At 43.6% G+C, this 25,706-nt stretch overlaps 1 protein-coding gene across 1 annotated transcript in view; it reads left to right on the top strand.

Annotated features, from left to right (window-relative positions):
• Nucleotides 1–25,706, top strand: part of ABCC4 (ATP binding cassette subfamily C member 4) — a 264,370-nt gene that overhangs the window by 66,230 nt on the left and 172,434 nt on the right. The window contains exons 5-8 of the mRNA XM_043581644.1: nt 16,598–16,687; nt 17,993–18,156; nt 19,513–19,638; nt 20,839–21,088. Coding sequence (XP_043437579.1) covers nt 16,598–16,687; nt 17,993–18,156; nt 19,513–19,638; nt 20,839–21,088 — 630 coding nt within the window. The remainder of the gene's footprint in view (nt 1–16,597; nt 16,688–17,992; nt 18,157–19,512; nt 19,639–20,838; nt 21,089–25,706) is intronic.

Raw genomic sequence — 25,706 nt, 5'->3', positions numbered from 1 at the left:
TCTGTATATGCAGGAGGCTAGTCGTTTGCCAGATGTATAAATTGCCAACATTTTCTTTCAACCTGTGGCTTGCTTTTTTATTTACCTAATAATATCTTTTAAGGAATGGAAAGTTTTTGATGAAATCCTGTTTATCAGTTTTTGTGTGTTTTTTTTTTTTTATGGTTATCATTGCTTATATTCTGTCTGAGAAACCTTTGTGTTTTATTCTGGGTGTTTTATGGTTTTAGATTTAGATTTTGGTTTGCATTCATAGTGTATTAATTTTTATATATAATGTAAGGTAGGGGTTGAATTTTATTTAATTTTGATATAAATATTTAGTTTCTGCACAATTTATTGAAAAAATTACCCTTTGGCCTTTTGAATTTAATTGGAAACTTTGTCAAAGATTAAATGACTATATGTGAATCTGTTTCTGGATTCTTATTCTATTCTGTTGATTTATAGGTCTGTCCTTTCTCCAAAATGAAATTCTCTTGATTACTGTAGCTTTATAATACATCTTGAAATCAAGTAGTGTAAGCCCCCATCTTGTTCTACTTTGGTTACTTTGGTTATTCTAAGTCTTGTGTTTTCATAGAGGTTTTAGAGTCAAAAGATGCTATTTGGATATACATTGGAATTGCACCAAATTTTGTAGATCATTTAGAGAGAATGGGTGTCTAAATATTAGTTTTCCAAAACATGAGTGTGGTATATCTCTTTAAAAATTTTTTAAAAAATGTGTATTATTTATTTTTGAGAGAGAGAGAGAGAGAAGGACAGAGTATGAGCAGGGGAGGGGCAGAGAAAGAGGGAGACACAGAATCTCAAGCAGGGGCTCCAACTCACGAACTCTGAGATCATGACCTGAGCCAAAGTCGAATGCTTAACCAACTGGGCCACCCAGGCGCCTTGGTATATCTCTTTATTTAGATGTTCTTTAACTTCTTTTGACCATATCTTATAGTTGTCAGTATTGAGGTCTTTAGATCCTTCATTTAATTTATTCCTTAGTATTTTATGGGGTTTTTTTGGGTATTATAAATGGTATTTTTAATTTTCATTTTCCACTTCTTATATAGAAGTACAACTGACTACACACACACACACACGCGCGCGTGCACGCACACACACACACACAAACACACACACACATTTTTTGCTTTGTTTCCTGAGACCTTGCTAAGCCCCATTTAATTGTAAATTTTTGGGTAGATTGATTAGGATGTCTATATAGATAATTATGTTGTCTTTGTATAGAGACAATGAGAGCAAGAGATTAAACATTCTCAACTGTGGGAGGTTGTCCATTTTCCTCTTTAGTCATGAAGTTTCTGCATCCTGACTTTTGAAGTCTCTCTTTAGCTTTGTTGGCATTTCAAATTGAGTTGTAATTAATTAACCTTAACTAACACTGTTGTTACTTATGCTTTAAATATTCATTTCTTCAGAATTTAAAAGAAAAGGAACTATCATTTTTATTTATCTGTCTAATTACCATTCTACTGCTTTTTGTTCCTTCACTGCCAAGTTTCTATTTGGTAGGATTTCTTTTCCACCTGAAAAAAAAACATCCTTTAAGCATTTCTTAAGAATAGGTCTACAAGTGATGAATTCTCAGTTTTTGTTTATCTAAAAATCTGTTTTTCTCCTTTGTTTCTGAAGGATATGCTGGCTGGATATTGTATTCTGGATTGATAGTTCTTTTATCCCTTTTAAGTATGTTAAGGGTATTGTTCATTGTCATCCGGCCTCCAGGCCTCCATTGTATCTGATACCAGTCATTCCTCTTTTGTGTCTTTGTTTTCCTCCTTGTTTCTGTTTTCTCTGGCAGGCTTTAACATTTTATTTTATTTTTTAATTGATTTTTCAGGAGAGTGCTACCTAGGTGTAATTTTCTTTGTATTTATGCCTCTTGGGGTTTGCTGAGCATTTTGATCTTTAATGTGGTTCTTTTTTTTAAAAAGTTGAGAAATATTTGGTGATTATATCTTTTTTTTTTTAAGTTTATTTATTTTGAGAGAGAAAGTGTGAGTGGGGGAGGAGCAGAAAGAGGAGATAGAGAATCCCACGCAGGCTCTATACTGTCAGTGCAGAGCCCGATTTGGGGCTTGAACTCACAAACCATGAGATCATGACGTGAGCCAAAGTTGGATGCTTAACCAACTGAGCTACCCAGGTGCCCCAAGGCCATTATATCTTTTAAAATACTCTCCTCCTCCTCTTTTTTTTTTTTTAATATTTTATTGTTTTTGAAAGAGAGAGAGAGTGTGAGGACAAGCAGGGGAGGAGCAGAGAGAGAGAGAGAGAGAGAGAGAGAGACACACACACACAGAACCTGAAGCAGGCTTTAGGCTCTGAGCTGTCAGCGCAGAGCCTGATGTGGGGCTTGAACTCACAAACCATGAGATCATGACCCGAGCTGAAGTTGGACACTTAACTGACTTAAGTCAGGCACCCCTAAAATATTCTCTTCTGATCTGTTCTCATTTTTTTCTCTTTCTTTTTAATTTTTCTCTCTGTTCTTCAGATTGGGTAGTTTTCTATTGATCAACCTGACTACTTTTTCTTTTATCTTCAAACTGTTACTAAGCCCAGTTTTTTTTTTTCCCTTCCAGTTTTGTACTTTTCAGTTACAGAACGTCCACTTAGCTCTTTTTTAGAGTTTGTGTTTTTCTGTGGAGAATCTGTTTATTCCTATTTCTTTTCAATTCTTTGAACATACTTCCCTTCAACTCTTTTTTTTTTTATTTTTTTTTTTTCAACGTTTATTTATTTTTGGGACAGAGAGAGACTGAGCATGAGCGGGGGAGGGGCAGAGAGAGAGGGAGACACAGAATCGGAAACAGGCTCCAGGCTCTGAGCCATCAGCCCAGAGCCCGACGCGGGGCTCGAACTCACGGACCGCGAGATCGTGACCTGGCTGAAGTCGGATGCTTAACCGACTGCGCCACCCAGGCGCCCCTTTTTTTTTTTTTTTAATTTTTTTTTCTTTTTTTTCTTTCCCTTCAACTCTTTAAACATAAAATTTTAAAAAATCCAATGCCTGGGTCAACTTGGGTTTGTTTTTATTCTTATTTATATATTTTGCTTTTTATTATGAAGACTGCTTTGCTTCTTCCTGTGGGTTACATTTTCCTGTTTTGTTTGTTTGTTTATTTTATTTTTTGCATGTCTAAGACTTAAGATTTATTGGACATCATGAATGCTACGGTATAAGTCTACATTCTGATAGTCTTTGAGAATGTTGAAATTTGCATTAATAGGTCACTTAGTGGCTGATCTCTTTGAACTTGGGTAGGCTTGATTTATGCTTTGTTAAGCTTACATTTTTGGAAATTCTATGGTGTTTTCTCTTAAGCGTCTCCAAGTTGGTGGGTCTCAACCTTCAAGCTCTGTGTCCTTTGTGGGTCCTTGTTAGGCCTCTGTATCTTTTCTTTCTTTCTTTCTTTCTTTCTTTCTTTCTTTCTTTCTTTCTTTCTTTCTTTCTTTCTTTCTTTCTTGCCTCTGTATCTTTTCTAGGATGAGTCTAGAGCAAGTCTGTTTTGTGGAAGAGATTCTCAACTTCACTACTGCATTTAGGGCTGTGTAATTTTTTATTGGGTGGGGAATGAAGGGAAGCTCATGCGTGTAGGATGTTGAACAGGAACTGTGGCCTCTACCCACTTGATGTCAGCAGCATCTTTCTAGTTGTAACAGCTAGTAAGGTCTTCAGACGTTGCCAGATGCCCCCTGGGGGCAGGGGATTAGGACCAAAATTGCCCCAGTTGAGAATCACTGCTCCAGAGTGGTCTTTAATTCTGAGACCTGTTCTTTCTGGTGTGTCAGCTACGTGCCAGCCTTGTTCATGATACGAAGGTTTCTCCACTCTGGCTGGGCAAGAACTCCAGTGCCCTAACTTGACCTTTGAGTATTCGTGTTCTGCTTGCTATTCTTTGCATCAGCTCTCTGGCGACCTGGGCCTTTGTAGCCCATCCCTCAGCTAAGGCCTTCCAGCAGCACCCCTTCCTCGCCCTGCCCCAGGACTTTGGGGACCCTTTCATTGATCCTCGAAGAATCTGACCTCTGACTCCTCAGCTCAGTGGGGCTGCTGCACTGTTGGACTTGAGCTCACTGCCACGGTTGAAAAATGGTCTCCCGGCTGAGAGCCAAGACAACGGTAGTGTTTACCTCTTGAGTGTTTCTTCTCTCAGGGATCAGTCTTGCACCGCCTGTTATCTGGAGCCTGGAAACATAATTTTGCCCAGTCATGTAGCTGCGTATGGCAGAGGTGGGGGCTGGTCCCCTATCAGTTACTCAGCCATTTGTCAGAGCAGCTGTCTGCTCACGGCTTTTAATAGCTGGATGTTTATGGGCCTTGCAGCTGGGAGCTGTGTGAACACTGCAGGGCACGGTTAGGATCCCCTGGACGACATACCTGTTCAGCTTCCTTGCTGAGCAGATCAAGGGTGAGGCAGACATATGCTAGGCTGCGGGTCACTAAATTCTGTTATGAGTCATCTTTGTGCTTAACAAAAAACTCTCCAACCTGGGCTTAACCCCAGACCTACTCCCTCAGGATTAAGAGAAGCCCTGGAAATCTGTATATTTAATCTGCGCCCCAGGGATTCTTACCATTAGGAAAATTGAGGAATCATTGTACTCCAGAAGGTGAAGGAAACGAGGGGCAGGGCAGCAGGGGCAGGGCAGGGCAGCGCAGAGGTAGATGGCCCGGGGGTGGGGTGGGCGAGGCAGGGGGAGCCTTCTTGGCACGTGAACAGGCAGCATGAATGTCTCCATTCCTTTCCCCGGGATTTATGCTAAAAACAGGACTTGATACTTAAGTTTTAAAAATCCAGTTTAATTTTTAAATTTTGATGTTGGTTGGGGCGTCTGGGTGGCTCAGTTCATGAAGTGTCCAGCTGTAGCTCAGGTCATGATCTCACAGCTCTTGAGTTCATGCCCTGCGTCGGGCTCTGTTCTGACAGCTTGGAGCCTGGAACCTGCTTCAGATTCTGTGTCTGCCCCTCCCTCCCTCACTCACGTGCTCTCTCTTTCTCTCTCAAAAATAAATAAATGTTAAAAAAAGTTACCAAAAGATTTTTTTGTGTTGTTCTGAAAATGTTTTTATTTCTTTGTTATTTTAAGGTATTTCTGTAGGTTTAGAGTTTTGGTTTTAGACCACGTTTTTCCCAGGTATTCAAAGGTAATCACTTTTGATTGATTGATTTTTTTTATTTTTAAGTAATCTCTGTACCCAAGGTGGGCTTGAACTCACAACCCTGAGATCAAGAGTCACATGCTCTGCGGGGCACCTGGGTGGCTCTGTTAAGCTTTCGACTCTTGGTTTCAGCTCAGGTCATGATCTCACAGTTCGTGGGTTTGAGCCCCACGTCTGGCTCTGTGCTGACAGTTCAGAGCCTGCTTAGGATTGTCTCTCTACCCCTCCTCCCCCCCCCCCCCAAATAAATAAATAAATTTAAAAGAGTCACATGCTCTAATGACTGAGCCAGCTAGTGCCCCTCATTTTGTTTTTTATTTCTTATTTTTTATCTTTATGCTTTACTTATTTTTTGGGGGTGGAGAGAGGCAGAGAGAGAGAGGGAGACACAGAATCTGAGACAGCCTCCAGGCTCTGGCTGTCAGGGCAGAGCCCAACGCAGGGCTTGAACTCACGATCCGTGAGATCATGACCTGAGCCAAAGTGCGATGCTTAACCAACTGAGCCACCCAGGCACCCCTCATTTTGGTTTTTAAATGTTTAGTTGTGGTCAAATACACATGACTTAAAATCGACCACATTTACCATTTTTGAGTGTATAAGTTAGTGGCCTTAAGTACATTCACATCCTTGTGCAGACATCACCACTGTCCACCTCCGGAACTCTTTTCTTCTTGTAAAACTGAAACTCCGTACCCATTAGATCAGTTTCTCATTTCCCTCCCCCCAGCCCCTGGCAACCACCATTCTACTTCCTGTCTCCAGGAAACTGACCGCTTAGGTACCTCATGTGAGTGGAATCGTGCAGGATGGGTCCATGAGTGACTGGCTTATTTCACTTAACACAATGTCTTCAAGGTTAACGTCATTTTTTTTTTGAACAGGTGCAAGTCCTATATTTACTCAGTGTTCATTGAAACAATGACAGTTCACCCTGATCCTCAGCAGTGGTGATAAACTTTCAGTTGCCTGTGGAGGAAAAGGAAGGCATTTCAAAGAAGACTGTACCCCTCTCTGGTTCCCTGTGCAGAGCAAGCAGCTCTGTCTTGGTTATGTGTTGAAGACCTTGTCTCCTCCCTTCTCCTCCCTCTGGGACTCATTAGTTGAAGTGACCGGGTTATTGTCTTTGGTATCTCTGAGACTTAGCAGCCGTTGGTACCTGGCTGCTATTGGTTACACCCCTTGCCAGTGAGTAGGAGAGTGTGGAATTGGGTTGAGAGTGTGATGGGTTGCTTTGTGAGGGAGCATTTTCTTGCTCTGCGCACTTTTCCATTAGTCGCTTTGTGTGTACTGGTGATAGATAACAAGGCATTGCTGCTTTTAGTAAGTTTGGTTTTCAAAATGTATGCTGTGAAAGTCATGATTTAGACCGTATCTCCTCTCATCTTTCTCCTGCACGGATTGACTCCCTTCCTGAAAGCTTCGAGCATGGTGTTTACAAGTGAATGAGTAATACAACTAGTTTTGTGACCTTACAGAAGTGTGCAGTGTTGCTTAGGTGTGCTGTATATCCAACTTCCTTAAGCTCTGTACTTTGATAAATATAAAACATTAGAGAAAAGGAAAATCCCGTTTGTAAAACACTCTCATTTTGACGGTAAAATTATGCACCATGGATGAGTTCGTAGAGGGCGTATCACTTCCCTCCTGTACTTTTGGTCTGAAGGAAGGCACATGATGAGCAAAATTTAGAAGCTTCTTTATAGACAAAAGAGTTCTAATTCTAAGTATAGTTGCCATAAAAGACTTAGCATATGGGGGCGCCCGGGTGGCTCAGTAAGTTAAGCGTCTGACTTGGGCTCGGGCCATGATCTTGTGGTTCGTGGGTTCGAGCCCCACCTCGGGCTCTGCGCTGACAGCTCAGAGCCTGGAGCCTGCTTCGGATTCTGTGCCTCCCTCTCTCTCTGCTTCTCCCCTGCTCATGCTCTCTCTCTCTCTCTCTCAGAAATAAATGAACATTAAAAACGAATTAAAAAAAAAGAGACCTAGTGTGTCGCCTCACGTATAAATTTTTAAGACTAAGCATGCCACTTTTCAGAAGATAGTCTATGCTCACATTTTTTATTATAATTTTTAGAAACAGAAAAGTGTATTAAAAGATATTTTTAAAAGTTGATAGAATTTTTTTTCTTCTCTTGGGAATGTACTTCATTTTTATTTTCTCATTAAGATAGTCTCTCCTCTAACCCTAAAGTGCGTGTTTGTAACTGTGTGTGTGTGTGTGTGTGTGTGTGTGTGTGTGTGTGTGTGTGTGTGTTTGCTTTCCTTTCTCTCCTAGTTACTGGGTTTTTCATGCTCACCGTATTGTTACTTCTTCCTGCTGCCCCACCAGCTCACCTTTGGCACAACTCTTTGTGCTGCTCGTCTCTCTCTTCTCCTCTCTTGTTTAGGAAACCGGTCACATGGGGCTTCTCTTTCAAAGCAAGAAATTGGTGATGGAAGGGTGTGAGTTGGGGGGAGTCTTTCATTATCTGGGGACGTGACCTCACTTTGAACACACTACCATAATTAATATAGCCTTACACATTCGGGGACTCATGACCATTAGGGGTGATGAAGTCAGGGAATGTGGAGTCGGTCTGACCTCAGAGCAAATATCCCAGGCCCCCAAGTGGTTCTTGGGTTCCACAGTGGGGCCCTTGTGCTCAGGTCTTGTGAAGTCTGTACGTGTCTTTCTGGCCTCTGGACTCCAGTAGGTCACCATGGTTGAATGAAAAAGAAAAGGCCAGTGGAGCTAAAAGAAAGCTAAATGCCAAGGCTTGCCGAGAGCTTTCTGTATAGGTGAGCTGGTATGTGTGCCAGCCATGGAAAACCAGGCAGGAAGAGAAATAAAAGGCAGTGGAGCTCTCAGATTATAGACAGCAGCAGCTTGTTGATTTTGTGTACACTTTGGTTTCCATTTCCTTGAATCTGTTTTCTTCTACAGAACCCCATGGGTTCATGGGGACGGAGAATATTAGGCTATCCCTGGGTCCTCCTCTCAGAAATGGAGTTTAATCTCTAGATTATGTCATCATGAAAGTCGGTGGGGCAGTATACTAAGCAACTCCAGGAAACAATATTGGAAAAACACAGGCAACTTTCTGCTCCAGATGAGCTCAGCATACTCCTCGCACTAGCTTGTTGTGATACCCAGTGTACCTGGAAACCGCATCACCTGGTAGGCCCAGCTCTGCCGAAGGGCCACGAACCAGGAAGTAAACCCCAAATACGACAGAGGTGATACAAGTACTTGATTTTTTGTTCTGCAGTTCCTTTAGGTTCCTCCTCAGAGCCAATTTACTGTGATTTTTCCTTAAAACATTACAAAGCTGTATCCTAGTTTGGAAAGAGTGGTAGGTACTGGTGAGATGGTCCACTGAAGGGAAGCCTGGCAGCAGGGAACAGAACGGATTTGTGACGTATGCAAAACTCCAAAGGCTTGGCCATTTGGGGCGGTCGGTTGGAAGAGTGTCCTCCACACGTACTGAGGATTATTGACGTTGGGTAGGAGTCAAGTTGGTGATGAGGAATCTGCATCATGAGGAGGTGAACTACAGTTTCTGCTTTGAAGGACAATTAGAGAAGCGATAGTTAGATGTCCATACTTGGGTTTTGTGTTTCTTTTGTACTGATGAATATAATTGAGAAGGAAGAAACTGTATTTTTCACATGAATGACGAATATTACTTGATTTACTATGGTTTTTTTTTATTTTTTATTTTTAGTTTTTAAATTTGCTTTAGAGAGAGGGAGAGAATCCCAAGCAGGCTCCATGCTGTCAGTGCAGAGCCTGATACAGGGTTGGAACCCATGAAGTGTGAGATTGTGATTTGAGCTGAAATTAAGAGTCACATGCTCAACCGACTGAGCTACCCAGGCACACGCTTGCTCCATCCTTCCTCCCTTCCCTTCCCTCCCTTGCTTCCCTTGCTTCCTTCCTTCCTTTCAAGTATTTATTTATTTATTTTGGGGGGAGAGAGAGAGAGAGAGAGAGACAGCATAAGCAGGGGGTGAGGGGCAGAGAGAGAGGGGAACAAAGGATCTGAAGCAGGCTCTGCACACACAGCACAGAGACCAATTTGAGTCTTGAACTCAGGAACAGTGAGATCATGACCTGAGCTGAAGGCAGATGCTTAACTGACTGAGCCACCCAGGCACCCCACCCCTTGACTTATTTTTAAAAAATTGATGAAAATTAATGTTCTCGCCCAGATTATACGGTTGTCTTACACTCCAGATGTATTTTCACGCCCACCCAGGGAAGGAACCAGCTGTAAACGGATGCGTGCTCACATCTAGTTTGTATTCCGCAGTTGGCAGTGTTGTTTCTAATGGCCACACATATTCTAGCATAATCTGTAGTTAGATGGTTTTCCAGTTGTTTATATTAACAGATGTAGTGACCAAACCAATTAGATGGTTTTCCAGTTGTTTATATTAACAGATGTCAGTGAATGTGACCAAAGTGAAACCTTTGGAGACATCCTTAATTTTTCAGGGTATATACATCTCAAGGCTTTTGAATGCCAGATTTCCTTCCAGAGTTGGTAACTCTTTACAGTCTCTCTGGTGAAATGAGATGGCCCCACACCCTTGACAAAGATTGGATGTTCTGGTTATTATTATTTTTTTTGTCTTTGCCACACTTCCAGTTTCTAGATGAAAAATTATACTGCTCTGTTCTTTTAATTTACATGTCTGAGTCAGAATGAATTTGAGTATTTGCAAATTTTCATTAGCCATTTGTTTCCCATAGTGAATTTCCTGCACATATTCCTTGTCTCTCTTTTTTAAATTGGTAGACTTTTATAATTCTTAATGATACTAGGTGTTCTTGATTTATTATGATACTATTCTTGGGTCCAGAAGATAGACTGAGACTGCAAATACTGATTGTGGTTTCTTTGGTTTGCCTTCTATTGCTCTTATGGTGGAACTATTTTGTTTTCACAAGGGAAACAAATTTAACCAAATAGTATCCTCTTATAACCTGTCAACTTAAGGAAATGTGGAACCAAAACATTAGCAGAATGGTGACGCATTAGTACGCATTAATTTGTACATTGTTTTTCTCTACACCGGATATGAACTGTTTTTAAACTATAATGCATACAATTTATCAGAAACAAACTTCAGTTTCTACATTACGAAGAAGAGTGGTAATTTTGCTTCATTAGAAGAAAAAATACAGTGTTCTCTGTGAGGCATGAATATGCTCAGCTTATTTTCTCATCTGCAAAATAAGGGATAATTTTTCCTTTGTAAGGTTGTTTCCTTTTTTTTTTTTTTTGAGAGAGGGTGCAAGTGAGCGAGGGACAGAGAGAGAGAGAATCCCAGGAGGGGCAGACAGAGAGAGAGAAGTGGGGCTTACTCAGGTGCCCAAGATCATTTTCTATTCAATTGTCTGGGTTATAGTAGGTGCTCATTAAAAGGTGGCTGTTTTTATGATGCTGCTGATTGTAAATGAATATGACAGGGTCTGTGCACTCAGTGAGCCGATAGTTCCAGGGCGGGGGGTGGGGGGCAACACACAGATCTTTGATTACACTAGATGCTCTTCTGGAGGTATGAACAGAGGGGTGTGTGTGTGTGTGTGTGTGTGTCTGTGTGTGTGTGTGTGTGTTCCTGTTTCTTTGGTCTCAGTCAGAATCTTTGATCATCAATTTTATACCTTTCTTTTAGTGTAAAACATTTAAAGCTAGAAGTTTCCTCTAAGGCTTGCTTACCTGTATCTATACAGGTTATAATGTGGTATATTTTCACTTTCATTTATTTAAAAATAATTCTGATTTCTCTTATGGGGTCTCCTTTGCCACATAGCTATTTAGAAATATGTTGTTAATTCTCAAATATTTGGGGTTTTTAGAGCTATCTTAGTGATTTCTAATTTAATTTTTTTGATATTGGAGAACATTCTGTGGAACATTTTTGTGTTTAGACATTTATTGAGATTTATATACCAGCCCCGGCATATAGGGTCTATGTTGAGAAATATCCAACGTGTACTTGAGAAAACTGTCCTGCAATTGTTGGGTGTGGTGTTCCACAAACGTCAGTTAGGTTAAGGTGGTTACTAGTGTTGTTCACATCTTCTGTAGCCTTACTCTTTTTTTTTTTTTTTTTTTTTTTGGTCTACTTTTATCAGTTACTGAGAAAGGAATGTTGAGATCTATGATTGTGTGTTTTCTGATTTTTCTCTGTAGTTCTGTTTTTGTCTCATATATGTTGAAACTATAATTTGATCCATACACATTTAGGTGTGGTGAATTGACTTTATCATTATGATATGTTCCTTTTAATCTCTGGTCATATTCCTTGTCTCAAAGTCTGTGTTGTCTTATATTAATAGAGCCACACCGCATTCATTGTACCCGTTGTTTGCATGGCATATCTTTTTTATCCTTTTCACTTTCAACCTGTTCGTATATTTAAAGTATATCTCCCTTATATAGCAACTTAGGTCGGTCCTTTATTAATCTGTTGTGACAATTTCTGGCTTTTAATTTTTTTGTTTTTAACGTTTATTCCTTTTTTTTTTTTTTTTTTTTTTTTTGAGAGACAGAGAGCATGAGTCGGGGGGAGGAGCAGAGAGAGAGGGAGTCACAGAATTGTAAGCAGGCTCCAGGCTCTGAGCTGTCAGCACAGAGCCCGACGCGGGGCCTGAACTCACAAACCGTGAGATCACGACCTGAGCTGAAGTCCGACGCTTAACTGACTGAGCCACCCAGGTGCCCCTCATCAGATATATTTTAGTATTCCATTTTGATTCCTTTATTGGCTTTTTAGCAGTATCTCTTGTGTTTTTAGTGTTGACTTAGGGATTCAAATAGGCTTCTTAGCTTGTCACTGTCTGTATAGTCCTACTGTTGGACTACTTTACCTAAAATGTAAGAAACATGCAAGCATAAAACTCTGCTACTCTTCCGCATTCACTGTGCTATTGGTGTGAATGTATTTCACCTCTGCGTATACCATGGAGTGTTACCATTTTTTGCTTTAAGCAGCCAGTTGTCTTTCAAATAAATTGAAAGGAGATTTTTAATCTTTTATGTCTACCTGCCTTTTTGCCAGTTTGGTTTCTCTTTATTCCTTACGGTACATCTGAGTTTTTGTCTGTTTGGCACCAGTTCCCTTTAGCTTGAAGACTTTCTTTTATTTTATTATTTTTTTTTTTTTAAATTTTTTTTTTTCAACGTTTATTTATTTTTTGGGGGACAGAGAGAGACAGAGCACGAACGGGGGAGGGGCAGAGAGAGAGGGAGACACAGAATCTGAAACAGGCTCCAGGCTCTGAGCCATCAGCCCAGAGCCTGACGCGGGGCTCGAACTCATGGACCGTGAGATCGTGACCTGGCTGAAGTCGGACGCTTAACCGACTGCGCCATCCAGGCGCCCCGAAGACTTTCTTTTATAATGTCTTAAAGTTTCGTTTGGCTGGTGATAAATTCTCAGACTTTATTTGAAGATGTCTTAATTTCACTGTCATCGTTTGAAGTACATCTGTGTTGCCTATAGAATTCAGTTACTGTTTCCAGTCTGTTAGCTCTCGATAGATGTTCCACTGTTTGTGTCCATTGTTTCGGATGTCGGCATCACTTGATTGTTTCTGTGTGTGTAATGTGTTATTTTTCTTGGCTCCTTTCATGACTTTGTCTTACTTTCTGGTTTTTAGCAGTTTGTGATGTGCCTAGGGAAAAGTCCTTTTTTTTTTTTTTTTTTTTTTAATGCTTCTTGGGGTTTGCTAAGATTCTTACGTATGAAAATGAATATTTTCTACCAGACTTGGAAAAATTTCAGCCATTATTCCTTCAAATATTGTTTTCTTCCCAGGGTGCCTGGGTGGCTCAATTGGTTAAGTGTCTGACTATTGATTTTGGCTCAGGTCACGATCTCACAGTTTGGGAGTTTGAGCCCTGCATCAGGCTCTACACTGTCAGTGTGGAGTCTGCTTGGGATTCTCTCTGTCTCCCTCTCTCTCTGCCCCTCCCCTGCTCTCTCTCTTTCAAAACAAAAAAATTAATAAACTTAAAAAAATTTTTTTCCCCCCTTTTTGTCATCCTCTTCCAGAACTGCCAGTTACATGTGTTTCATTCCTTATTATTGCCCCACTGAACCTTCAAGCTTTTTTTTTTTCTTCAATTTCTTTCTGTCTTTTCTTCTATTTTTCAGATTGTAATCTAAAAGGGTTGATGAATCTGGGAAGAGATCAGTGGAAATTTTCTGGTACTAAAATTGTCTAGTGAATGTTTCATATTGCTCCTTTTTATTTATTTATTTATTTATTTATTTATTTTTAACATTTATTTATTTTTGAGACAGAGAGAGACAGAGCATGAACAGGGGAGGGGCAGAGAGAGAGAGGGAAACACAGAATCTGAAACAGGCTCCAGGCTCTGAGCTGTCAGCACAGAGCCTGACGCGGGGCTCGAACTCACGGACCGTGAGATCGTGACCTGAGCTGAAGTCGGACGCTTAACCGACTGAGCCACCCAGGCGCCCCTGAAGTCGGATTCTTAACCGACCAAGCCACCCAGGCGCCCCCATATTGCTCCTTTTGATAGTGCTCATTTCTCTCCTAAAATTACCCATTCTAATTCCCTTGTTATAACCAGGTTTTCCTTTAAGTCTTTGGACATAATTTATAATAGTTGTTTTCTAGTTCTCATCTCTAATTCCTAAATCTGGATCATGTCAGGCTCTACTTCCATTGCCTGTGTTCTTTCTCCTTGATAATGGGTCACTTTTTCTTCTTTGCCTGTATAATAACTATTTACTGTGTTGGATACTGTGGGGGATAACATGATAGGAAGTTTTGACTAAAGGGTATTGATTGAGCTTTTTTCTTCTAAGCGATTCCTGACAGGTCAGTCCTGTCAGGAGTGGATCTCTCTATCTACCTGTGTAACTATCCACCTTCCTACTCTAGGTACCTGTGTATCCGTCTAAAATGGTGTTTCCATTTTAGATGAAGTCCAGGTACGTGGCTCTTACTCTAGAGTATGATCTTTAAAGGCATGGCCCTCCTGGTGTCTAAATGGAGTATTTGAGGTGCTTATGAAGATCGTTTTATTCTGGTTGGGCAGAAACTCTGTGACCCCCGGCATGACCTCTGGAGTCTCTGTTGAGCCCACAGCTACCCCCCCCGCTCCTCTGCTAAATCCCTACAGAAACTTCTGGGGCCTACCCTTCTGCCACCTGGCTTGCAAATTCCAGACGTTTCTGCAACCTGAAACAGCTGCCTCTTCCTCCTTGGCACAGGGAAACTACAGTTCTGCTGGCAAATGCCCCCAGGCAGGAAGCCGGCTGTCCCGGGGCTCTGCTCTGGTGTTTCCCTTCTCTCGGCGCACAGGGTCCTGTGGCGCCCGTGGTTCCTGCCTGAAACAGTGGCCTCCTATGTTCCGTCCAGTTTCTTAGATTTATGGGCGGGGGCGAGGGTGGGGGGGGTGGGGGCGGGAGTCCGGGACCAACCATTCTTTCAGGGGTGGAGGCAGCCTCCACCCAAGCAGTTTGCTTGGAAGGTGTGTCTTCCTCATTACCAACATTAATGACACTCCACTGTTTTTTTTGTCCTAGTCAGAGTGTGACTGCTTTTCTTTGGACAGATGATTAATTTCTGTGTTGGCTGCAGCGTTGTCCTTAACTTATGTGTGCTTTTGTTCCGGAGCCAGCCTTTGGTCTGTTACTGTACCTGGTCACAGGCATAACTGAATGACAAGTTGTCCTGATGGCCCGCTGAGAAGAGCTTGGTCTTTTGCACAAATTGTCATCTGCACCCTCTTACCTGTGGTCCTCGTTGTCAGTGACAGTCTGTCCGTGATGATTCTAATTGGGCACAGTAGTCTTGAGAAGTTTTGAAAACGATCAGTCAAAAAAAGTTTTTTTTAACGTTTACTTATTTTTGAGAGACAGAGCATGAGTAGAGGAGGGGCAGAGAGAGAGAGGGAGACACAGAATCCAAAGCAGGCTCTAGGCTCCAGGCTCCGAGCTGTCAGCATAGAGCCCAACCTGGGGCTCGAACTCACGAGCTGTGAGATCATGACCTGAGCTGAAGTTGGATGTGTAACCGGCTGAGCCACCCAGGCTCCCCAAAAATGATCAGTTTTAGAATCAGTTTTATGTGCTATTGACTTACTTTAATTGTTAAAATTAGTTATCATGTATCTACTTCCATAGTGTATCTTCTACATGAGGGATTCACATGTATTTGTATGTAAAATTGGCTTTAAAAATACTTTCAAATGAGCCTTCGATAATTAAGGCACCGAGGTTTATTTCTTCCTGTAGGGGCGTTTCTTTCTTTTTTCTTTATAGTTGGGGGAGGGCTGTATTTTTTGTGACTGATGTACTTATATTTATGTAACACTTTTTATTTTCCAAAGTGTCTTCCCTTATATCTGGCCCTTCCTTTCCATTCACATTCACACAGCCCTAGCACACCGTCTTTTTACCCTTGCCTGGACCATCAGTGGTTCCTAATCCTCCCTTCTTATAAGAGTCTCCTGGCCAGTGACTTCTACAGCTGAATCTTCCTGGAGTTGCGTTTCTTGCTCTAATGTAAAAAGACATTTCCTGCTCCATTCTGTTTTCCAGACATTAGCTGCTTTCCATTCTACTTTTCTAGCCGGATTTCAGGTACTCTTTACTCAGCTGCTTCTACATTTCTCTTCCCTGACTGCATGCTGTTCCTTCCAGTCACAGTGTTCTTCCCTTCTCTCCATAGTTTCTCCTCCCCATTGTCCAGGGTCTGTCCTGCCCACAGTGTCACTCAGTGGAAACTGTCGCCAGTTCCCTGTGCTGCTGTCGTTACTGTCCATTTCACGCTTGAATTACCGGTGCTTGTCCATATCACGTCCTATCTCTAAACAGGGAACACGCCTCCTCAGTCACCCTATCTACTGGAGCACTTGGTGTCCTCCACGTAGTGGATAAAGAGTATCTGGCATCCCACTCATAGGGACCCTGGGGTCTGTCCAGGCAGCATCTGGGCTTATTTACATTTCCAGAACCAGGGGACTTAAGACCCAGACGTTGCATGCAGAATTAAGGACTGGTTCCAGATTTCTAGCTAGTCCGTCTCCTAATTTCTGTCCTTAGATAGCCTCTTCACTCTCATAGAATGTGGCTCAAAATTACTTTAGTTGACTCCTGAGGACATATCCTTCTATACTTGGGGCTTGTCCAAACTCATCAAAACTGGTCTGGGGGAGTTGGCTTCTGCCTCCGTTGCTCTCGTTGATCCTCCAGGGACGTGGCTGCCACCACATTAGTCGAAGGCTGACCCCAGGTCCCTAGAGCCCTGCTGTCACAGGTCATCCTGCTCTCCCGACGTCACGCAAGACCCCATACAAATACACTCCATGTTCCTAGTTCTCTGAGTGTGGCTTAGTATCACTGTAGGAGTATAATTCTCCATTCCCGTCTCTGTGCCAGGCACTTCGCCTTAGTAACAAGGCCATGGGAAAGACTACTACCGGCCAGATCGTCAATCTGCTGTCCAATGACGTGAACAAGTTTGACCAGGTAAGCTGCCCCTGAGGGGGCCTCTTTCCTTCCCACCCCTTACTCGGTTTAACTTACTGGAGTTTCTGGTGCCGGTTTTGGGTGTAAGCCAGACTTCTGTTGGGGACAAAGACGAGGATACTTTTTATCCGCGTCTCATTTCTTCTGTGTGCAACTTAGCTATGATAATATGTGTGGTCCGGCAGGTAAGAGTTCTGTTTGCTTAATGTGTTTACAGCATACTTACTTGAAGACTTCATAAGCAGACAGCAGTGTACTCGTCCTGCTTGGTTAAAGGGTCCTAATAGTCCTTCAGGAGTGGGGCTTCTGAGCACACTGTGTTGGTATTGCTGAATTGTCTTCCTCCATCTCTGGATGTTGACCTTCTGCTGGACAGGGATTGTTCTGGGCCTTCTAGAGTGCTTGCTACATAGGAAGTCTTTGATTAAAAAATGCCACATGGGTGATCCCTAGCCAGAAACAAACTGTTCTTCTGTATCCCACCGTGTTGCATTTACATTTACCTTATGAATGTATCACACTTTCTGGGGCATCGTAGCTGCTGGTTGAATCTATATGGCACTAGACCACTTCTCTTTCAATTATGCATTCATCAAACATGAACTAAGGTTCCTATTCAGTTTCAGGGATGAATAAGGCTTAGTTTCTGCCCTGGGAAAGCACAGCCTATCAGAGAGAGAAATGAGCAAGTAATTACTAGACAGCATGGTAGGTACCGTAATACAGGTTTTTGTGAGGTCCTGGGGAGCCCAAGGGAGGTGGGGCTGAATTTTGTAGTAGAGGAAATTTGGGGGAACCCTGGGCCCATGCGTGGGGTAGACAGAATTGAAATCTTCCTTCTTTTTTTGGTTTAATTTTTAATGTTTATTTATTTTGAGAGAGAGAGTGTGCACGTGCGTGTATACAAGTGGGGGAGGGGCAGAGAGAAGGAGAGAGAATCCCAAGCAGGCTCTGCACCATCAGAGCAGAGCCTGACACGGGGCTCAAACTCGCGAACTGCGAGATGATGATCTGAGCTGAGATTAAGAGTTGGACGCTTAATGGACTGAGCCACCGGGGCGCCCCTTGAGATCTTCCTTCTAGTACTGGTGGTCGTGTTCTCCCTGGATGTCCCTGAAGCCTTCCCTGTGTCCTGGAACAGCTTCATCTGGGGCGGATACTTGGGATCTTGGCGTTAGCAGGTTTAAAACCCACTGTGATCATTTCTGTGTAGGTTCCTGACTGTTCTTTGAGAGCAGATTGTTTCTGTCCTCACTGGTTTTGTGTTTCTGTAGTCCTAAGAAAGCTTTGTCTTTTTCTTTTAAGGTGACCATATTCTTACACTTTCTGTGGGTAGGGCCACTGCAGGCCATAGCAGTGACTGCCTTGCTCTGGATGGAAATAGGAATATCCTGTCTGGCCGGGATGGCAGTTCTAATTATTCTTCTGCCCTTGCAAAGCTGCATCGGGAAGTTGTTTTCATCACTCCGGTAAGAGAAACACTGGTTCAAAAAATAGGTAATATGTATTTGTTAATATCCATGGTCTGCTCCATGCTTTTTTTTTTTTTTTTTTTTAAGTTTATTTTGAGAGTGAGAGAGTATGAAAGAGCAGTGGAAGGGGCAGAGAGAGAGGCAGAGAGAATCTCAAGCAGGCTCTGTGCTGTCAGCACAGAGCCCGACTCGGGGCTCGATCTCAGGAACTGTGAGATCATGACCTGAGCCAAGATCAGGAGTTGGATGTTTAATCAGCTGAGCTACCCAGGCACCCCTGGCCCCTGCTTTTGTTCAAAAGCCAAACAAATGTCTTCTGTGATCTCTCCTTTGTGTTGGCTGTTCAGGCTTGGCCAGTGGAGGCTCCAGCTTTACGCTGGAAAGGTGAAGACATCCACTGGCTCCTCCTGGCCAGCTTTTTGGGCACCGTGCCTTGTAAGTAGTGTCTTCAAAATTTACATATGATGATGTTATCTAAACATGTATTAAATAATGCGACAATTTAAATGTCTATTTAGAGGCCCAGTTCTGGCTGCGTATATTTTTGTTATGCTTGTGTTAGAGCTGTTTCCAGGTGTGTATATGTGTGCCTTGTTTATAATTCAGCGTGTCCACTAAATTTTATAAGCTCCCCAAGGGCAACGCCAACCTCGGTTATATCTTTATACGTCCCACAGTCCCAGCAGCATACATGATAGAAAAGTGGCTGGTGATGCAGAGCTTACTGGGGGTGAAGCAGGTGCCAGAGGACTGGGAGAGGGTCATGGTCAAGGTTGTCAGGTGGATGATGATGAGCTATTTGAAGCGCATGGAGTTCTTCTGTGTCTTTACCGGTGGTGTTTTCTCTATTTGAAATTTTCTTTCCCCTCTTAGCCATGAAGATATATTCTTTATCCTTTGGGTCCTGTTCCAAAACTGCTGGGACTCTGAAGCTTTTCTTGCTCTCCCCCTCGCCCACTAGAATCAACAGCTCTTTCTTTTCTGCTCTGAAGCACTTTGTTACCATGTTATTATACTGCAGCCAACTGTATTATTGTTGTTAGATTCAGGCGCCTTTCTGCCTTCCCTACCCACTCATGACTTCCCAGAACAGATGGTTTGTATCTGACTCTCTCTGATGTCTTCCTTAGCCAATGTTGTAAGTTCTCCAAAAGACTTCTTGAATTGGGATGAATTGTTGACTTCCTAACTGAAGTTTTTTTCCATTTGTATTTTGAGTAGGAACTGCCTCTGCTGTCTGGGCAGAGTTGCTGTAGGGAAGCATTTGATCCCTGGTCTCTGACTGTGCCAGCTGCTGATAAGCAAAGTGGGGCTGTGATGGCTGTTATTCATCTCTCACGTCTGTCCCCTTAGGAATAAGACTGCGACTTTCACAGACGTCAGGATCAGGACCATGAATGAAGTTATCACTGGCATAAGAATAATAAAAATGTATGCTTGGGAAAAGTCATTTGCAGACCTTGTCACCAGTTTGAGAAGGTAAAGTTTCTGTGTATTTCACATCACGTTTCTATACTTTTCGATCTCCTGCTTTCACCGAATTGTTTGACAAGTGTCAATGAAGTTTTCACATTAAAATGTGAATTTAGGGGCACCTGGGTGGCTCAGTCGGTTAAGTGTCCGACTTCTGCTCAGGTCACAATCTCACGGCTTGTGAGTTCGAGCCCCACGTTGGGCTCTGTGCTGACAGCTCAGAGCCTGGAGCCTGCTTTGGATTTTGTGTCTCCCTTTCTTTCTGCCCCTCCCCCTCTCGCACTCTGTGTCTCTCTCAAAAATAAACATTAAAAAATATATTTTTTTTAAATGTGAACTTAAATATTATACACCCCACCCTGTGCTTCTGCTACTCCAAAAACAAAATTTCAAATGTCTCTTAATACCCCAGATCCCAAACCAGCCATGATGGTAGTATTTGCAAATATGACATTTACACTGACGCTATAATTTGTGCGAATGTAGCACAAATAGGAAAATTATAGAGATTGGGCCAAACTGTCAGAATCAATATGATTCATTCCAGACAGAGACACAGATCCATGGAAACACTGGTCCTTTTTGTGTGGCTTTACGTTTGTAGAATGTTTTTCAGTCTGTGAGTTAAATATTGGATCAGTTGTGTGCCCCCCGCCCACGGCCCCTCTCTGACAGCCCTGTGCTTCTTGCACTTACTTCGTAGGCACGTCTTCCTCTGCTTCGAGTGCACGCAGCTTCGTTCTTCCCTGGCCCCCACCAAGCCCGACCAACCTGGCTCGTCCCCCCAGGTTCCACTCGCACGCGTCCGGCCCCGACTCCACTGTTCTGAGGGAGGCACCTCTTCTCTGTGCACTCACGGGGCCTGCACTCACTGTTTCTGTCCAGTGCACACATTTTGGGTTGCTTAGTCTCTTCTCCTTATGAGTTCATGAGTTCCCGGAGAGGACAGGCTGTGTCTGTCATCAGCAAGGTGCCCAGCACAGGACTTGTAGTCACGCGTGCTTGTTGAGTGAATGTTCAACCTGGTCTGATCGACCCAGAATGTTAACGTGCGACATTACGCCTCCGTTTAGTTAAGGTGGGCGGAGTGGTTCTGAGCGTGTGGTCCTTATGGTGGAGCCTGGAAAGGGGCCACGGGCAACAGGCGTTTGAACAGATGACGTGGACGTTGATGCTTCCTTCAAACCTATATCCTCTCTTTTCCAGGAAGGAAATTTCCAAGATTCTGAGAAGTTCCTACCTCAGAGGAATGAATTTGGCGTCATTTTTCGTTGCAAGCAAAAACATCGTTTTTGTGACTTTCACCACCTACGTGCTTCTTGGACACGTGATCACAGCCAGCCACGTGTTCGTGGCAGTGACACTGTATGGGGCCGTGCGGTTGACGGTCACCCTTTTTTTCCCTGCGGCCATTGAGAAGGTGTCAGAGGCGGTTGTCAGCATCCGAAGGATCAAGGTTTGGCAACAAATAACCTTGTTTTTTAAAAAAAAAAATTTTTTTTAACGTTTATTTATCTTGGAGGGAGGGAGGGAGAGAGAGAGCGCGTGACAGAGAGAGCGTGAGAAGGGTAGGGGCAGAGACTGAGGGAGACCCAGAATCCGAAGCAGGCTCCAGGCTCCCAGCTGTCAGCACAGAACCCGACCTCACAAACTGCGAGATCATGACCTGAGCCGAAGTAGGTCGCTTAACCGACTGAGCCACCAGGCGCCCCAATGACAAATAACCTTTTTAAGTTGTAGGTGGATTTTAAGCATAACACCTGATTTCATTTTTTTTTTTTTAATTTTTATTATTTAAGTTTTGTTTTGAGAGAGAGTGCAAGTCGGGGGGAGGGGCAGAGAGAGAGAGAGAGAGAGAGAGAGACAGAGAGAGAATCCCAAGCAGGCTTCACCTTGCTGTCCATGCAGAGCCCGACAGGGGGTTGGAACTCATGAACATTGAGATCATGACCTGAGTCGAAATCAGGAGTTGGATGCTAACCCGACCGAGCTACCCAGGTGCCCCGAAACACCTGCTTTTAATTTGGTGTCCTCATGCTGTGGTTTAATTCTCAGCAGCCAAGCCCGTAGTCATTCCAGAATGTTGTACGTGTTCCCCTCCCTGTCTTCTTGGGGGTGTGCCCTACAGAGAACTAAGTGGCTGATCATTCATGGGGGCAGTGATAGCAGTGGCACAGGGCCTTTGATCACCTGCAGGGTGATGAAGATGTCTGAGGCAGGAGGAAAACGAACAGATCTGCTCTCTTGTGCCAACTCAAATGATTCAGTAGCGACAGTATGCAGTTTTGGGGGAAGAAGATTCCTCTCTAGGTCAGGAAGGAAGGAGCTTGCAGAATGGCCCTGGCTCCTTGGGTGGGGAGATGGCCTCAGCCTCACCGTTACTTCTCCCTGATTGAAGATGGGTTCTATCCCCCATGGATGCCTGCCTTGTGGTCTCTGAGTAAGTCTTTGGACCTCCACCTTTTGTCCCCTGTCCCCCTGTTTACTTGTTTTCCTGCCTCAGCCCATCTCTGGGAAGGTCTTTCAAATATGTCCCCTGTTTCCTACACCCCTTCCCCCCCCCCCCCCACCAATACCGCTGCCTCCTTTTCCTAATTAGCTGTCCCTACGTTGCCCAGGGCAAATAATATCGCCAAGATGCAGGCCGACGCAGTGGGTGCTCAGGTGTTTGTGTGTTTATAAATAGGTCTAAAATGAAGATAAATACGCTCTGCTGACGGGACCTAGGCACGAACTTGAGTGCCTGGGCTTTACGAAAAACCTAGTTTGTTTTGTTCCTGTTCCTCCACAGTGATGGACGTGTAGTAGTATGTTTCTACTGAAGTTCTATGGCTCTGCGTGTGCCTTTTTTTTCTTTTTTTTTAGTTTTATCATAAAAGCTGAGATTTTTTTTTTTATGATGAATTAAAAAAAATTTTTTTTAATGTTTATTTTTGAGAGAGGGAGACAGCGTGGGCAGGGGAGGGGCAGAGAGAGAGGAAGACACAGAATCCAAAGCAGGCTCCAGGCTCTGAGCTGTCAGCACAGAGCCCAATGCAGGGCTTGAACCCACAAACTGTGAGATCATGACCTGAGCTGAAGTTGGACGCTTAACCAACTGAGCCACCCAGAAGCCCCAAAGCTGAGATTTTTTATCATGAAATTTCTGTCCTGTAAAAAAATATTACTCATGAGAGAGATCAGTCTTAGGGGGCCAGTTCTGGTCCCCAAGGTTGTCATGCTTCCTCCCAGGGGCTTCCAACAACTTTGTTAAAGTTGTGGCCCATGCATTTCAATAAAATTTCTGTTTTGTAGCGTTTGCATCTTGAAAGAGCACATCTAGGAAGATACTTTGGCCACAGTGATGTTCTAAGCATACCTAGAACCTTTCCAGATGCCAGCTTCCCATGCACATTTTGCTGTCATTTTGTGACTGTCGCTGCTGCAGCCAGCGCTTAGTGAGGTCCAGGCACATTGTCTCGGGTCATCCTGACAGCAGTTCGTGAGCACTAGTGTCCCCACTTGACCGGTAAGGACACCGTTCCTGCAGCAAGTGAACCAGTGTGCCCATCCTCACACAGCTTGCACACGATGCACTAGGATTCTTCCCAGACCCTGGTTTCTTACCCCTTGTTACGTCACCTCCACTGCCTTCCTAGGACCTTCCGGCACGAGTATTTCCTCACGTGTAGTTTTCATCATCCAGTCTCATTCTGAAGAGACCTGCAGGGGTTCCTGCAGAATCAAAATTTTAAGCTCTGGGTTTAAGCTCAACTGGCCCGTGTTTCCCAGCGCACGACCCTCCATTCTGGCCCCGGATGTGGGGGAGGGGAAGGGCTTATCTCTGTGATGCACCACATTCATATGCGCTTTGGGGTTTTTGCCCATGCTGTTCATCTCAGGGGGTTGCCTTTTTTTCTGTTCTTGATTTAGGTAAATGCTGCTGAGTCCCCCAGCCCCCGCAATCTTCCTCCAGCACTTTTTCTCATGCTGACCTCAGGGTTCCATATTAAAAAAAATTTTTTTTAAGTTTATTCATTTTGAGAGAGAGAGAGAGACAGATTGAGAGAGAGACAGAGAGAGAGAGAGAAAGAGAGCAAGAGAGCAAGAGAGTGAGCAGAGAAGGGGCAGAGGGAGAGAGAGAGAATCCCAAGCCCCAGCGTGGGGCTCTATCCCATGAGCCCGGGATTATGACCTGAGCCGAAATCAAGAGTCAGGTGCTCAACTGACTGAGTCACCCAGGCTCCCCAAGCTTCCATATATATGTGCAAGGCCAGTACCACACCGTTCAGCATCATGGCATGTGGCTGGTTCTGACTCGACAGGACTATACTAAGCCCCCTGACAGCAGATGATATCTGATAGTTCTTTTGCATAGTGGCTGGCCCATGTTGGGCATCTACTGGGCCTCAGATAAATACTGAATTAGTGGAAGCAACACTAATTCAGAGTCAGTGTAGACTCTGCTGGCCTGGCTTCTGGCCTGGGCTATTAGGTCTTATAGATAGTTAGAAGCATCCGTCTTCTTTGGTTAAAAACATTAGTTTTACTGGCCATTGTGTAATAAAGGAAGATGAAAACCATGTGGCTTTATGCTAAAGTGCATCTTGAATCCAAAGGCAATCTAGAGACAGAATGCTCTCTTTGAAGGTCAGTCTTTTCTTTCCTCTTAAGGTCTTCAACTGATTGGGTGAGGCCTACCTACCATCATGGAGGGATAATCTGCTTTAAAGCCCACTGATTTAAGTGTCAGTCTCATCTGAAAGGTACTTTCACTGTAACATCCAGACGTGTTTGAGCAAATGACTGTGGCTTAGCCATGTTGACCCATAAAATTAACCATCACACCCACTGGAATCTCCCATCTCCTCCTTCGAACTCCCCGGATGTGACTTTGTCCTCACTTCCCGCATGCGTGGGATGGATGTATTCTCCTCCCTGATCTCCAGGCTTCTGAAGACAGGCGCGGTGCCTTGTCCATCTTTGCATTCCTCACCGCACATGCTCAGGAGATGTGTCACTGTATTCTCCACGTCTGTGAGATGCTGCAGGCATCCAGCAGTTGAGCGTTGTTTTGTGATACATAAAATCACATAGCATGAAAGGGATCTTGCAGAAGGTTTTGAGGGAGTTGTATCCAAATATTTGGGTGGGACTTTTGATTGCTTTTCTGCTAAAATGCAGCTGAACTGTGTCTGAGGCTGGAAATTCTTCCCATGGAGATGTGTCCAGTAGCATCAAAGGTATGACTTGCTGAGAACTTTGAATTTTCCTGGGTCTGACTTTGTCAAGCCCCTTTGTGTCCTGATGAAGCATCTTTGATTTGGGCTGAAAGCCCAAGTCTTCTCTCCTCTGTATAAAGTTTCTGGCAGAAAGGTGGGCCTAGGGATTTAGAGTTTGTTGAGCAGAAGTTGTTTTCAGTAGAGGTGGGACCAGTGGCCGAGTAGGTTGGTGAGAAAGGGGTGGTTAGCATGGCAAACTGCTTCATGGTGGCTTTGAAGTAATTATTGAAGTATCTTTTTTTCTTTTAGATCTTAGACTTTTTTCCAACCCATATGGTTTCTATAACCCCTTAAGAAATTTAGATCTCAAGTACATCAGAATCACCTGGAGGGCTTATGAAAAGTAACTCATGATAGTTTGGGGACTCTGAGTCTCTGGGTCATGCAGGGCCCGAGGTATCTGTGTCCTAGGCAAGTGTGCCTGTGTTACCTGAAAACATGCCACACGTGGGAAATGTTGCCCCAGCTGCTGGAAAAAGCACACAAAGCCAGAATGTGCTTAGCAAAATGTAAAAGATGTCAGGGTCATGTTAAGACTAAAATCAGTGGACGGGAGAAACTAACACCTGTCTTGGTTTGTGCTAGACTTTTGGGGGGCCCATTTAGAATTCCTTCAGTCACCCCACAAAGTAACTGAGCACCTACCTCAAGCCTGGGGCTGTGCTTATAGATGTGTATATACAATGATAAGCAAATGCACAGAAGGCTTGCCTGCTTAGAATTTCTGAAGCATCGAGAGGGAGTTAATAAATGCTCACACAATGACATACACTGTTAATGTGTGTTTCGTGTCATCAGTCAGTCTTTGGAAGA

Source organism: Prionailurus bengalensis, chromosome A1 (genome assembly GCF_016509475.1).
Source record: "Prionailurus bengalensis isolate Pbe53 chromosome A1, Fcat_Pben_1.1_paternal_pri, whole genome shotgun sequence".
NCBI classification, from domain to species: domain Eukaryota; kingdom Metazoa; phylum Chordata; class Mammalia; order Carnivora; family Felidae; genus Prionailurus; species Prionailurus bengalensis.
The sequence above is the reverse complement of the archived record's forward strand: the minus strand, read 5'-3'. Positions and strand labels throughout refer to the sequence as shown.